General features: G+C 43.0%; 1 protein-coding gene across 3 annotated transcripts in view; it reads left to right on the top strand.

The window, feature by feature from the left end:
* Positions 1-8838: 8838 nt before the first annotated feature.
* The window catches only part of map3k4 (mitogen-activated protein kinase kinase kinase 4), a 107743-nt gene continuing 102115 nt past the window's right edge, over positions 8839-14466 (top strand). For 2 of the 3 annotated variants that reach the window (XM_071409300.1, XM_071409301.1), the window contains exon 1: positions 8839-9085. In XM_071409300.1, coding sequence (XP_071265401.1) covers positions 9054-9085 — 32 coding nt within the window. In that variant the 5' untranslated portion in view covers positions 8839-9053. Of the gene's footprint in view, positions 9086-9159; positions 9381-14466 lie in introns of those variants that run through there. The other variant, XM_071409302.1, reaches the window with a different exon arrangement.

A 14466-nucleotide genomic window follows, 5' to 3' on the forward strand; every position in this document is an offset into this window, starting at 1 on the left:
ATTTACATTTAAGTCATTTAGCAGACGCTCTTATCCAGAGCGACTTACAAATTGGTGCATTCACCTTATGATATCCAGTGGAACAACCACTTTACAATAGTGCATCTAACTCTTTTAAGGGGGGGGGGGGGGGTTCGAAGGATTACTTTATCCTATCCTAGGTATTCCTTAAAGAGGTGGGGTTTCAGGTGTCTCCGGAAGGTGGTGATTGACTCCACTGACCTGGCGTCGTGAGGGAGTTTGTTCCACCATTGGGGTGCCAAAGCAGCGAACAGTTTTGACTGGGCTGAGCGGGAACTGTACTTCCTCAGAGGTAGGGAGGCGAGCAGGCCAGAGGTGGATGAACGCAGTGCCCTTGTTTGGGTGTAGGGCCTGATCAGAGCCTGAAGGTACGGAGGTGCCGTTCCCCTCACAGCTCCGTAGGCAAGCACCATGGTCTTGTAGCGGATGCGAGCTTCAACTGGAAGCCAGTGGAGAGAGCGGAGGAGCGGGGTGATGTGAGAGAACTTGGGAAGGTTGAACACCAGACGGGCTGCGGCGTTCTGGATGAGTTGTAGGGGTTTAATGGCACAGGCAGGGAGCCCAGCCAACAGCGAGTTGCAGTAATCCAGACGGGAGATGACAAGTGCCTGGATTAGGACCTGCGCCGCTTCCTGTGTGAGGCAGGGTCGTACTCTGCGAATGTTGTAGAGCATGAACCTACAGGAACGGGTCACCGCCTTGATGTTAGTTGAGAACGACAGGGTGTTGTCCAGGATCACGCCAAGGTTCTTAGCACTCTGGGAGGAGGACACAATGGAGTTGTCAACCGTGATGGCGAGATCATGGAACGGGCAGTCCTTCCCCGGGAGGAAGAGCAGCTCCGTCTTGCCGAGGTTCAGCTTGAGGTGGTGATCCGTCATCCACACTGATATGTCTGCCAGACATGCAGAGATGCGATTCGCCACCTGGTTATCAGAAGGGGGAAAGGAGAAGATTAATTGTGTGTCGTCTGCATAGCAATGATAGGAGAGACCATGTGAGGATATGACAGAGCCAAGTGACTTGGTGTATAGCGAGAATAGGAGAGGGCCTAGAACAGAGCCCTGGGGGACACCAGTGGTGAGAGCACGTGGTGCGGAGACAGATTCTCGCCACGCCACCTGGTAGGAGCGACCTGTCAGGTAGGATGCAATCCAAGCGTGGGCCACGCCGGAGATGCCCAACTCGGAGAGGGTGGAGAGGAGGATCTGATGGTTCACAGTATCAAAGGCAGCCGATAGGTCTAGAAGGATGAGAGCAGAGGAGAGAGAGTTAGCTTTAGCAGTGCGGAGCGCCTCCGTGACACAGAGAAGAGCAGTCTCAGTTGAATGACTAGTCTTGAAACCTGACTGATTTGGATCAAGAAGGTCATTCTGAGAGAGATAGCAGGAGAGCTGGCCAAGGACGGCACGTTCAAGAGTTTTGGAGAGAAAAGAAAGAAGGGATACTGGTCTGTAGTTGTTGACATCGGAGGGATCGAGTGTAGGTTCTACAGAAGGTTCTACAGAACTTACACATGCTTTTCATTTCCTATGTTCCAATTCTCTCTCCTTTCTCCAAAAGTGTGAACCTTTACAAATTTGAAAGGAAATGACTGGTTTGAGTAAAATGGTGGAAATGGCCACTAGCCCATGCCTCCACTAATCCAATGCTTTAAGGATTATGGGAAGAAAGGTTATTGAACTAGTGCACGTTTCAGGAGAAAGGATATACAGTATTAATAAGAAGCACCCATGGTCATTTTCAGTAGTTTTTACACAATGTGGTCTCATTCACCAGCTGAATAAGCCTGGTACATTGTGTGAGGCTACCATCGGTGTATTTCTTTTTTTAATAATTCATTCATATTTAATGGCATAAAGTAAGCATTATCTTCCTCTCGGGAAATGAGGGTGAGACTACGTAACATACAGTATAGGCCTATTAGTAGAAGTAGTATAATGTATTGATGACAAGTGGATATACACAGTAGCCACACACACACACGATGGACTGCAGCCAGAACCGTCACTTGCACTTCAAGTTCTCAAACTCGCTCCTCTATTAATTCCACATTTTCGGACTAAAACATTCTGAATATGACCCAGCCCCATAGTCCGCCAGATGGCGCTTTTCTCAGATTGTTGTGACTTCATTGAGGAAATCCACTTTGCTTCTGTTTATTATTGTGTGTGTGAAAGATTAGTGGAATCTGTGTGGGTAGCTGGCAGTGAAGGTGAACAGGTGGTCCCGTGTCAGGTGACAGAGGAATGGCAGGAATTCCTTTAACCATAATGTGATATATTTACTGAGTAGTCTGTGCTGCACAACAAAGGAAACAGAACAACATGTATCCAATCAAATTCATAATCACAAAAATCAAATCATACCAATCAGTTCATTATTAACATAATTAGGGAATTCAGCAATCCAGTTCATTAAGAAGTCAATAGGAAACATCCTTGAGTCATTTCCCGTGTGGCTCAGTTGGTAGAGCATGGCGCTTGCAACGCCAGGGTTGTGGGTTCATTCCCCACGGGGGGACCAGGATGAATATGTATAAACTTTCCAATTTGTAAGTCGCTCTGGATAAGAGCGTCTGCTAAATGACTTAAATGTAAATGTAAAAATGTCATTTAGGCTCGTAACTATTTATCATAATCATGAGAATAATTAAACAGTGATTCAATCTATAACCCCCATCACTTTGATATCAGAATTGATCAGTTCAGCAAACAATGACGTTTCTTATTTCACCCTTTCAAGTTTGTCTTCATATGTACATGTAATTTCATTACATATTAACCATATATCGATGGCATAATTGGCCTGTGATGATCTGTAGAGCCGTGATCATTGACCATTCACATTACACAATAGGTTTGAAGCGTGCTCTCCAAGCCACGCTCCGCGGTAATGACTATAAACAATAACTGATGGCCCACTCTCCCAATCGCAACAGATAGTTCAGATGAAAGGTAACAGATGAAAGGTAACAGATTCGGTGGATTTACGTGGATTCATGGACGCACAGAACTTCTGGATTAGATGGAGTTAAGGAAGAGAAAGCAGCGAGATCGAGCGATGGCGATTTCCTCCTTTTATGGAATTGAGATCTGTCGGACATTTCTACCTGACCTAATTAAAGCGCCCCTGGCCCAGCTGAGCAAGTGGCCATGAATTAAAGGATTCATCTGTAGGCCATGGAGAGGACAACAATCTGTAGGCCATGGAGAGGACAACAATCTGTAGGCCGTGGAGAGGACAACAATCTGTAGGCCGTGGAGAGGACAACAATCTGTAGGTCATGGATAGGACAACAATCTGTAGGCCATGGAGAGGACAACAATCTGTAGGCCATGGAGAGGACAACAATCTGTAGGCCATGGAGAGGACAACAATCTGTAGGTCATGGAGAGGACAACAATCTGTAGGCCATGGAGAGGACAACAATCTGTAGGCCATGGAGAGGACAACAATATGTAGGCCATGGAGAGGACAAAAATCTGTAGGCCGTGGAGAGGACAAGAATCTGTAGACCGTGGAGAGGACAAGAATCTGTAGGTCATGGAGAGGCCAACCATCTGTAGGTCATAGGTCATGGAGAGGCCAACAATCCGTAGGCCATGGAGAGGACAACAATCTGTAGGCCATGGAGAGACCAGGTCAACAATCTGTAGGTCATGGAGAGGACAACAATCTGTAGGTCATGGAGAGGCCAACAATATGTCGGCCATGGAGAGGACAACAATCTGTAGGCCATGGAGAGGACAACAATATGTTGCCTCAGCCTTTTTTGTTGTAGAACGGCCTCTACATTCATAGCCTCGCAAATATCTTTGGCTGATGTTTGTGCAGTCATAAAGCCTGTTGCCCTGTAGTTGCTGAGACCTCTCTCTGTCTTTCTGAGACTGACTGCAACATCCACATGCATACTGGGAGACTGCATCATCTTGCTCACATGTTGGATCTGGCTAAAGATGTCATACCACACCACTGTACAGATGCTGAAGCGGTATGATCCCACCTCCTCTGACAAGGACTGGGCCTCAATCTTTATCACAGGGTCTTTGGTTTGATCCCTCACCTCAATCAGTGCCTCTCTCACCGCTACTGCCGGATACCTCAGTGGCTTGAAACTCTTACCTTTACTCTCCCACCTTGTCTTAGTCCACATCTTCAAAGTGATGTCCACATGTTTTTTCAGGATGGCCCATCGCTGTGTGGAGGCTGAGAACAAGGTGTACAGTTTGTATAAGATGCCAAAGTAACCTGTGGCATCGACAGAACTTTTAGCAGCATCAGCCACAACCAGGTTCAATGTGTGAGCTCCACATGGCACAAATAGAGCTCTTGGATTCAATTCCAGGAGTCTGGCTTGGACACCTTTGTTTTTGCCTCTCATGTTGGCCCCATTATCATAAGACTGTCCTTGTCACGCCCTGATCTGTTTCACCTGTCCTTGTGCATGTCTCCACCCACTCCAGGTGTCGCCCATCTTCCCCATTATCCCCTGGGTACTTATACCTGTGTTCTCTGTTTGTCTGTTGCCAGTTCATCTTGTTTGTCAAGTCAACAAGTGTTATGTTTCTCAGCTCCTGCTTTTCCCCAGTCTCTCTTTTCTCACCCTCCTGGTTTTGACAATTGCCTGTCCTGACTCTGCCTGCCTGACCACTCTGCCTGCCGTCTGGTGCCTTTGCCCCTACTCTGGATTACAGACCCCTGCCTGCCTTGACCTGTCGTTTGCCTGCCCCTGATGTTGTAATTAACATTGTTACTTAAACACAGTCTGCACTTGGGTCTTACCTGAAACGTGATAGTCCTCTGCAGTCCTCAAAAGGAATGTTTAGCTCCTCTAATCTTTTGAGAATCAGGGATGCCAAATGTTGGCTCGTGGACTCCTCTGCCTCCAAAACCCCCATAAAATGTTCCTTTATGTGGGGCTCCTCCTTCAGTGACACAATTCTAATCACAACTGACAACTGTTCAGTGTGGCTGACATCTGAGGTGCAATCTAGAATGATTTTGCCAGCTTGTTGTCACTCACCATTATTGAATTGACCTTGCTGCTCAACAAATCAATGAGTTCATTCTGTATTTGGTGGCCAAGGTAGCTGGTGGTGTGACTCAAGGTCCCTTTTTGGACACAGTTAAGGTGCTCTTTCATGACTACATCAAATTGTGCCATCAGTTCAACCTCTTTGAGGATATTTCCATTTGATGGAGAGTACAGTGTTTCTGTGTGTCCCCTTAGTGCCAGGTTTCTAATTGCCATAGACTGCACAATAGCAGTCAGACGTGTCAACACCTCTCTCCATCTTATCCTCCCAGCCTCCATAAGTGCCATCTCATGCTTATCAATTGTTTCCACTTTTTTGATCCTCATTTCCAGTTCTTTCCATGTTTTCATGCAGTTTTTGGTGTTCTGGACTGCTGTTATGTGAAGTCAGCAAAGAACTTGCATGTTTCCAGTCTGTCAGTCCTGAGTTTGCTAAATTCATTTTCTTCTTAGAAAAGAGTTTGCAACAGAAGCAGAAGAGGCTGTTGTTTCTTTCAGAATACACCAACCAACTTCTAGGGAAGTTCCCAAGGTCTTCCTGAAACACTGGTGGTGGCAACTTCTTCCATTTTTATTTTTTACCTTTATTTAACTAGGCAAGTCAGTTAAGAACAAATTCTTATTTTCAATGACAGTGGCAGAAAGACAGATTTGTACCTTGTCAGCTTGAATTGAACTTGCAACCTTCCGGTTACTAGTCCAACGCTCTAACCACTAGGCTACCCTGCCGCCCCCATCACTCTCATTCCTTGGGAAAACAAAGTCAGCTGGTACCTCACTTGGTCATCTGCAAACTAGTTGTGTTCAAATTCTGTCAGTCAGAACTGAAGGCCAGTCAGCAGGGTCTGTAGACAGTGGTTCATCCTCAGCAGCAGGATCTGGTGGGGATGCTGCTACAGGCATTTCTAATGGAGAGCATATGGGCATTAGTTTACACACGTTATTCACAGCATTTATAGTAGTGGAACATCCCACATACATACCCAGTAATAATACAATCATCAATGTAACCTATAATATGGAAACTTAAAACTTTGCAAAAGGGAAATTATTTATTTTGTTTATGTTATGCAGGGATGCACACCTAAACACATGTGCGTGTATCCAGACACACACACACGTGCGCACAAACACACCTGAAGAATACTGCTGGGGGGAAGTGGAAGAAAATTAGTCTTCATCCTCAGGTTCAGACAACATTCGTGGAGACGCCTGTGTGGCTGAGGAGGTGGATGGCTCCTCATCCTGGCCAGTGCCAGAGGGTGCTCCAAAATATTTCACAAGTGGCCATGAATTTGCATTGAAATACGGTATGTGAGTCTGGCACCCTAAATACATTTGTTGCACAATTAAATATACATGTCATTTTGCACAATTTATTAAACTTTCAGAATAGGAACCAAATGAACCATACATCCTCCTTGGCTAATTCTAGGCATAAGACACCCCAAAAGACTCGATATATCACAAAAGATACAAAATATTAGCATAATATAGACATCTTTTAAGTTAGCCTATAGCATTGGAAATTCCCCTTACTGAGCTCAGGACCTAGTCAATACAATCACATAAAACCTTTATGATGTCACCTCAATGAAAGTCAACCAAATCAAGAATGTGCTAGTTTGGTTGTAATCATTTTGCTGCAGGCTACACACATTATCATGATGAGACTGTGTGAAATGATATCCAATATCAACATCAACTGTTCAGAGGAGACTGTGTATATCAGGCCTTCATGGTCACATTGCTGCAAAGAAACCACTACTAAAGGACACCAATAAGAAGAAGAGACTTGCTTTGGCCAAGAAACACGAGCGATGGACATTAACCCGTTGGAAATTTGTCCTTTGGTCTGGAGTCCAACCTTTCTGAATTCTTAAATCTTTTAGCTAAGCTTTTAGGATTGTGTAATTATGTGTAAATATCAAACATATATGTTTATTTTGAATAATGTGTATATAAACTATGTAAATAATACAAATTATTTGATTTATGTAAATTCCATGAATACTGTATATGTCTATTTTGAGTTTATTAAGCTAGTTGGACAGAAAACTGAATATTGCCGCCCTATGTGTAATAGCATAGCAAGCAACATAGCAACATAGACTAGCAAATATAAGTGTTATACTAGCCTATTTCATTACATGCATAATATTATACTCATAAAGATATGACATAGTTACATACCTTTATCTTTTGTGTGTTTCTCCTCTTCTTCTCTCCTCTTTTCCTAAACTGGACACCTGATGGCTTAGACCTTTTCTTATCCATTTGTGTTGATTTGGCACTGGAGCATCAATACATTACCCATCCCCCAACACTGTCAATCAAGAGTCAAGACTAAACCAATTCACCTTGGTGGTGTGCAGACTGGTTTTGTAATATTCTTAACAATTTTGCACAAACCAGAAAAAAATTCAACTATGTGTGTGAAACTATATATCCACAGTATTATGAATGAATTGTGGTTTATTTGAAAGCATTTCGTAGTGTGGCTGATTTGACTACTTGCATTGGTACAGTACAAAGTTAGAGGTGTGCTATTTGATAGATCCCCGCTCCCCCTACCTCGGGCTTCCAGTGGGGAGACCTGAGGTCAACCTACCCTCGCCATCTCGTACTTCTGAGAGGGAGACCTTCCTAGACAGTAGCCTGCCTAGCTCACGAACTAGAATCAGGGCTCCCACTGCGACAAGGTTAATTGATCCACAGTCCCACATGGTGACATGATATCATTGACGTGGCGTGCAAATGAGCGATAGAAAACCGATCGCGCAAATATCACCATTACGATTACGATTTTTTTTGTGTGGGCGCCCCATGCCGCCCTGTGCGGCTGCCCATGTCGCCCATACCTAAATCCACCACTGGACACCAGAGATTATTACTTGTCAACAGAGGGATCCTGACATGTTGCATGTTAAGAAGGTGGATTTTGTAGAGATTATTGCTTTGGTTATCAACTGCACGGAGAGTGCGGCTGAAAGTTTTTTGGGACTCGGAGGCACTACAAGGAATTCTGTCGATGAATGCTCTGCCCTCACAGGCACCTGAGCTTGTGTTGTTGGGAAGGGCCCATAAGTAAGTATTTCAGTCAACACCTGTTGTGTACTAAGCATGTGACAAATACATTTTGATTTGAACTATGAACTACTTTTTTTTAAACTTTCCCGCAATGGAATTTTTGTTTCACTTCACTGTACAGTAGGTGGCGACAATGCCCCAGTAGGGTGTAGTCTGCCATTAAACCTCAAGAAGAAGCATCGTCACCACTTTGTCAAAGATTTTTTATAAATAACCCAAGATAGACCAGAGCCTATCGTTTCCAATGGGAGCAAATTAAGCATAGTGGGTAGAACAAGCAAGGAGATCACGAGCTATTGAGATCCTATTGGCATGTTCTGGCATTTATTTGCATAATTCCGTTAGGGAATGCCTGTTTTGTGAAGTGCGCGTATATGCGATAACAAATGTTTTTGTAAACTTTGGCAAAGGGTAAAGTCTACAAAACACAGTTCACTCTGTTTGTTGCAGATTCTAGTTTTGGAAACAGAAAACTGTATGGAGATCAAATGTTTCATCAATCAGGACATTTACAGAATGTCGGTCAAAATCCATCTCCCTTGATAATCTTCTACCACTGCCTGCCACTGGGCTTCCTCTCATCACCATATTTGGTAGTAAGTGGAAACGCCAAACGATGCTTCCATTTACACATCCGGTGAAATATCTGTCTCGCTGTTCAATGTGTGATTTGACTGCTGAACGGATGATCTGTACGGGTTGCCGTAGCACTCCTCCTGACTGCTGGAAAGATGGCGGCAGCGCACACTCGGGCGAGCCCCAATTCTGCAGGCGAAAAAAAATCTTAACAGAAAGACACCTTTCGCCCAGCTTTTGCAAAAAGAAAACGTGCAAACAACTATTAAACTTGCATGGTCATGGGTGGTCCCATGCACCACTAGAACCGAGCATTCCTCGACCTGCTATGGAGCCTCCGGATAATAGCGAACCTAGCAGGTAGGCGAATAATCAGTGCTACTTCGTGAAAAGAAACTACACAGCCGGGGCTTCGCCTGCTGCCACTTTGTGAGCTGAATGTGACAACCCACGCGGGTCAATTGGCGCGCTTGTAGGTCTAAAGGCAAACTACTGTCACAAAGTGGTTTGCGTGCAGTTGCAACGTTTTTGCAGCGTTAAAAGTTGCACCGTTTTTGGGAGATACATCTCTTCTCTGAAATATCACTTTGCACTGTGTTTCTATTTGTTGTGGAATTATTGGAGGGATGGAGGAAATACTTACCTTCTGAAAGAGGTAACTAACTATTTTTGACTTCGCATTCGATTTGCAACATAGAAAAGCAGCTACCTAGCAACTTGCTAGGCTACCTATGCGGCTAAAGTTACTTTAACGGGTCGTTGAGTTTATTCAGTTTTGTCAGTTGCAAATTAACATTGCTCTTCGTTCTTGCAAAGTTTGGTAGCTATTAGTTTTCGTCAGGATTGTGGAAACAAATCTACATGTACGCCATGCACGAACTTCAATAGAACTCTATTTGAAATATGAATTTATATGTTTTAATAATTTTCTTGAATTGTTTGCTAACGTTAGCTAGCTAGTTATAGTAGCTATCTTTAAATCAGTTAGCGAACTGCCTAGCTAACGTTAACTTACTACGCTAGGCTCCACGTCATAACTAGTTATATTTGTTGGGGACATGCATTTTATGATAAAGTGTTGTACTTGCAGCCAAAAACGTAATTAAGGCTGATATGCTGTTTTGTTAGCTATGACTTGAACTTAGAAGATGGGGAACTACTCATGTTTTGGAATGTATTATTTAGCTTTCCTAGAAATCAAAACTGTTCTCAGCACAGTAGGAAAAGCACATAGCTATGTGCTGCCAACACTGGCACATGAACATGATCTCGTTATAGCAACGGTTATGAAGTTTAAAAACCTTTTGTGGAACATGGTTAGCTTACTAGCTACAATAGACCACCGATTGCTTAGATTGATAAAACATTTATATTATATGCTAAATTACACACCCATGAATTTCGTGCTTGCTGTTCTATGTGTGGTGATCATCATGTAAACATTGCAAATCACCAGGGGGAAAAATATTATTTCCAAGCTTGAGCTAGTTGACAGTGGACTAGTTGACAATGATGCCTGCTCTTTGTTCGGGAGATAGAATGTTGTTAACGTGTTTTCTACCTTAAGCTTTTCAGATGCCATTTGTTGTTAGCCAGGGATTGCATGTACAGTCGATGTGTATGCTCTGTGTATTCCACTAGAAAACGGGCTCTGAGTTATTGCTTCCAGCTGATTTTAGTGCCAGTGGAATGCATGTTGTGGAATGTTTTTGTTCTATGTGCATCTCTTTTGACCCCACACGACGTCATCGGGTTTGTTTGCCCCTGACTCGTGGCGACAGATTCTCTGGAATCCAATGTTATGTCTCTCTCCCTTGAGGCATGCAAGAGTGCCTGGCCTGCATTGCATGGGGGACTGAATTTAAATGGATAGAATGATGTTCAGAGTGCAAAAATGTGTTCAATGCTTTAGTGTGGTTCTTGATTGTATGTGTCATCACTTTGATGGTACTGGTTGGCTGTGTTTTCAATCCAAGTCTCCTTTGCAAGCACACAGACATACTTGAATATCTAGTCACTGTACTGCTGCTGTCAGACTAGCCTGGTCCCACATCTCTTTGTGCTCTTTCCAACTCCATTGCACTCCTTGTCAAGCCGAACATGGCATGACAATTAAGTTGTTTTCACACTTGGTCCATTTCAGGGACGTTTTGTGAACTCTGTGTTTCGTAAATGTTTTTTTTGTGTGCGGTGTGAACACTACAAAATAATTCAGACCACTCAAAAGAGCCCCAACTATCTCGAGAGGTGGTCTTTCTGTTCGCTTGAATTCCACAGTCCTGTTCCCTTTTTTAAGACAACGTGAACACAAAGCTCCCCAGGTTCGCTTGTCGTTGTTCCCCCACACTAGACTACTGCAACACCGTTCCCCCTACCATAAACCCTCACACTAGACTACTGCAACACCGTTCCCCCTACCATAAACCCTCACACTAGACTACTGCAACACCGTTCCCCCTACCATAAACCCTCACACTAGACTACTGCAACACCGTTCCCCCTACCATAAACCCTCACACTAGACTACTGCAACACCGTTCCCCCTGCCATAAACCCCCACACTAGACTACTACAACACCGTTCCCCCTACCATAAACCCTCATATTGGTGTCCCAAAAGGGAGAAGATAATGATGTGCAGATTAACAGGGGGGGAAAAGTGCTGTTTTTGGATATTGATTAGCAATTGTCAAGGATGCACAGAAATTCCCAAGTAAACTCAGCAAAAAAAGATACATCCTCACTGTCAATTTTAAGCAAACTTAACATGTGTAAATATTTGTATGAACATAACAAGATTCAACAACTGAGACATAAACTGAACAAGTTCCACAGACATGTGACGGACAGAAATGTAATGTGTCCCTGAACAAAGGGGGGGGGGGGGGGGTCATAATCAAAAGCAACAGTCAGTATCTGGTGTGGCCACCAGCAGCATTAAGAACTACAGTCATCTCCTCATGGACTGCACCAGATTTGCCAGTTCTTGCTGTGAGATGTTACCCCACTCTTCCACCAAGGCACCTGCAAGTTCCCAGAAATTTCTGGGGGGAATGGCCCTAGCCCTCACCCTTTGATCCAACAGGTCCCAGACGTGCTCAATGGGATTGAGATCTGGGCTCTTCACTGGCCATGGCAGAACACTGACATTCCTGTCTTGCAGGAAATCACGCACAGAACAAGCAGTATGGCTGGTGGCATTGTGATGCTGGAGGGTCATGTCAGGATGAGCCTGCGGGAAGGGTACCACATGAGGGAGGAGGATGTCTTCCCTGTAACGCATAGCGTTGAGATTGCCTGCAATGACAACAAGCTCAGTCCGATGATGCTGTGACACACCACCACAGACCATGACGGACCCTCCACCTCAAAATCGATCCCGCTCCAGAGTAGAAGTCAACCGGTTATGATTTTTCAACGCCGATAACGATTATTGCAGGACAAAAAAAAGCCGATACCGATTAACCTGTTGAGGACAAGGGGGTGCTGTTTTCACTTTTGGAGAAAATCGTATGATTTTTAAACGGCCTCGTACTCAATTCTTGCTCGTACAATATGCATATTAATATTACTATTGGATAGAAAACAGTCTCTAGTTTCTAAAAACGTTTGAATTATTTCTCTAAGTGAAACAGAACTCCTTTTACAGACCATTTCCTAACCGGAACTGAGATTTCCAAAATCGAACTCTCTCTTCAGGAGCTTGTCTATAAAAGGGCATGTCACTTATGACTGTAGAAACACGTCATACGCCTTCGCCTGTGTGTAATGCGGAAGTGAGAGAAAAAATCAGTTGATTATCTCGACCAGGGACTGAACACAACGTCTTTGACTGAGACGTGCGCACTTTTATTTATTTTTTGGGCGCGAAGTCTGACCTGTACTCGGCTCATTGAAGAACCTTTTTAAAGGTGAATATGATCTCTGGCTTCGATTTTCTTTGATACATGTCACAATATCATCTTAAAGTATGTTTTTTCAATATAGTTTAATTATATTATTGAAATTTATTCTGGACTTTAGACGTGATGCGACGCAAGAATTGGTTCAAGAACGAGAGGCTAGCAATGCTAGCTAATGTTGCTTGCTAATTCTGAGGGAAATCGTTCGTTATGGATCCAAATAAAGTCGGTTCTGAACAAAGGACCCCTTGGAGAACATTCTGATGGAAGATCCACAAAGATAAGGACCCAATTTGGGATGCTTTTTCATATATATCTGTCGAACTGTGCTATGCTACCGTTTGACTAGAAGCAATGCTGCTGTGTGCTAGCTATTGTAGTAAGCTAATATAACGATATATTGTGTTTTCGCTGTAAAACACTTCAAAAACGGAAATATTGGCTCTGTTCACAAGATCTTATTCTTTCATTAGCTATCCACCATATATTGTTCTGAAATGTTTTATGATGTGTAATTAGTAGTTGACGTTGGTGTCTGTATTTTCTCTGGCTACTGCCGTGCGATTTCTGACTGTAGCTGTGATGGTGGCTATGATGGTAGCAGTAATGTAAAACTGATTTATAGCTAAAATATGCACATTTTTTGAACAAAACATAGATTTATTGTGTAACATGTTATAGGACTGTCATCTGAGGGAGTTTTTTCTAGGTTATTTAGGTTGGTTCTAGGTTGGTTCTAGGTTAGTTAGGTTAGCTACTTGCATGCTACCGTTGCTGTGAAAAACTGTCTGTCTGTCTTTTGTATTTGGTGGTGAACTAACATAAATATATGTGGTGTTTTCGCTGTAAAACACTTCAACAATCGGAAATATTGTCTGTATTCACAAGATATTTGTCTTTCATTAGCTATCCACCATATATTTGTCTGAAATGATTTATGATGTGTAATTAGGTAGTTGGTGTCTGTATTTACTCTGGCTACTCCCGTGCGATTTCTGACTGTAGCTATGATGGTAGCAGTAATGTAAAACTGATTTATAGCTAAAATATGCAATTTTTTTGAACAAAACATAGATTTATTGTGTAACATGTTATAGGACTGTCATCTGAGGTAGTTTTTTCTAGGTTAGTTAGGTTGGCTTGTGCATGCTAAATGCAGCCTACTTGTGCTGTGAAAAATGTCTGTCTGTCTTTTTTTATTTGGTGGTGACCTAACATAAATATATGTGGTGTTTTCTCTGTAAAACATTTTAAAAATCGGACATGTTGGCTGGATTGACAAGATGTTTATCTTTCAAATGCTGTATTGGACTTGTTAATGTGTGAAAGTTAAATATTTCATTTTTTTTTTTTTGAATTTGCCGCTCTGCCTTTTCAATGGAATGTGGGAGGAGTGCCGCTAGCGGCACCCGTAGCCTCAACAGGTTAATCAGCCGATTTTTATATATATTTGTAATAATGACAGTTACATCAATACTGAATGAACAATGAACCCTTTTATTTGAACTTCTTTGGGACTGGGGGGCAGTATTGAGTAGCTTGGATAAAAAGGTGCCCAGAGTAAACTGCCTGCTACTCAGTCCTAAAAGCTAGAATATGCATTTAATTAGTAGATTTGGATAGAAAACACTTTGAAGTTTCTAAAACTTTGAGTGATGTCTGTGAGTATAACAGAACTCATATGGCAGGTAAAAACCTGAGAAAAAATCCAACCAGGAAGTGAGAAATCTGAGGTTTGTAGTTTTTAAAGTCATTGCCTGTCGACTATACAGTGTCTATGGGGTCATATTGCACCTCCTAAGGCTTCCACTAGATGTCAACAGTCAACAGTCAAGGTAAG

The sequence above is a fragment of the Salvelinus alpinus genome, chromosome 7 (genome assembly GCF_045679555.1).
Source record: "Salvelinus alpinus chromosome 7, SLU_Salpinus.1, whole genome shotgun sequence".
NCBI lineage: Eukaryota > Metazoa > Chordata > Actinopteri > Salmoniformes > Salmonidae > Salvelinus > Salvelinus alpinus.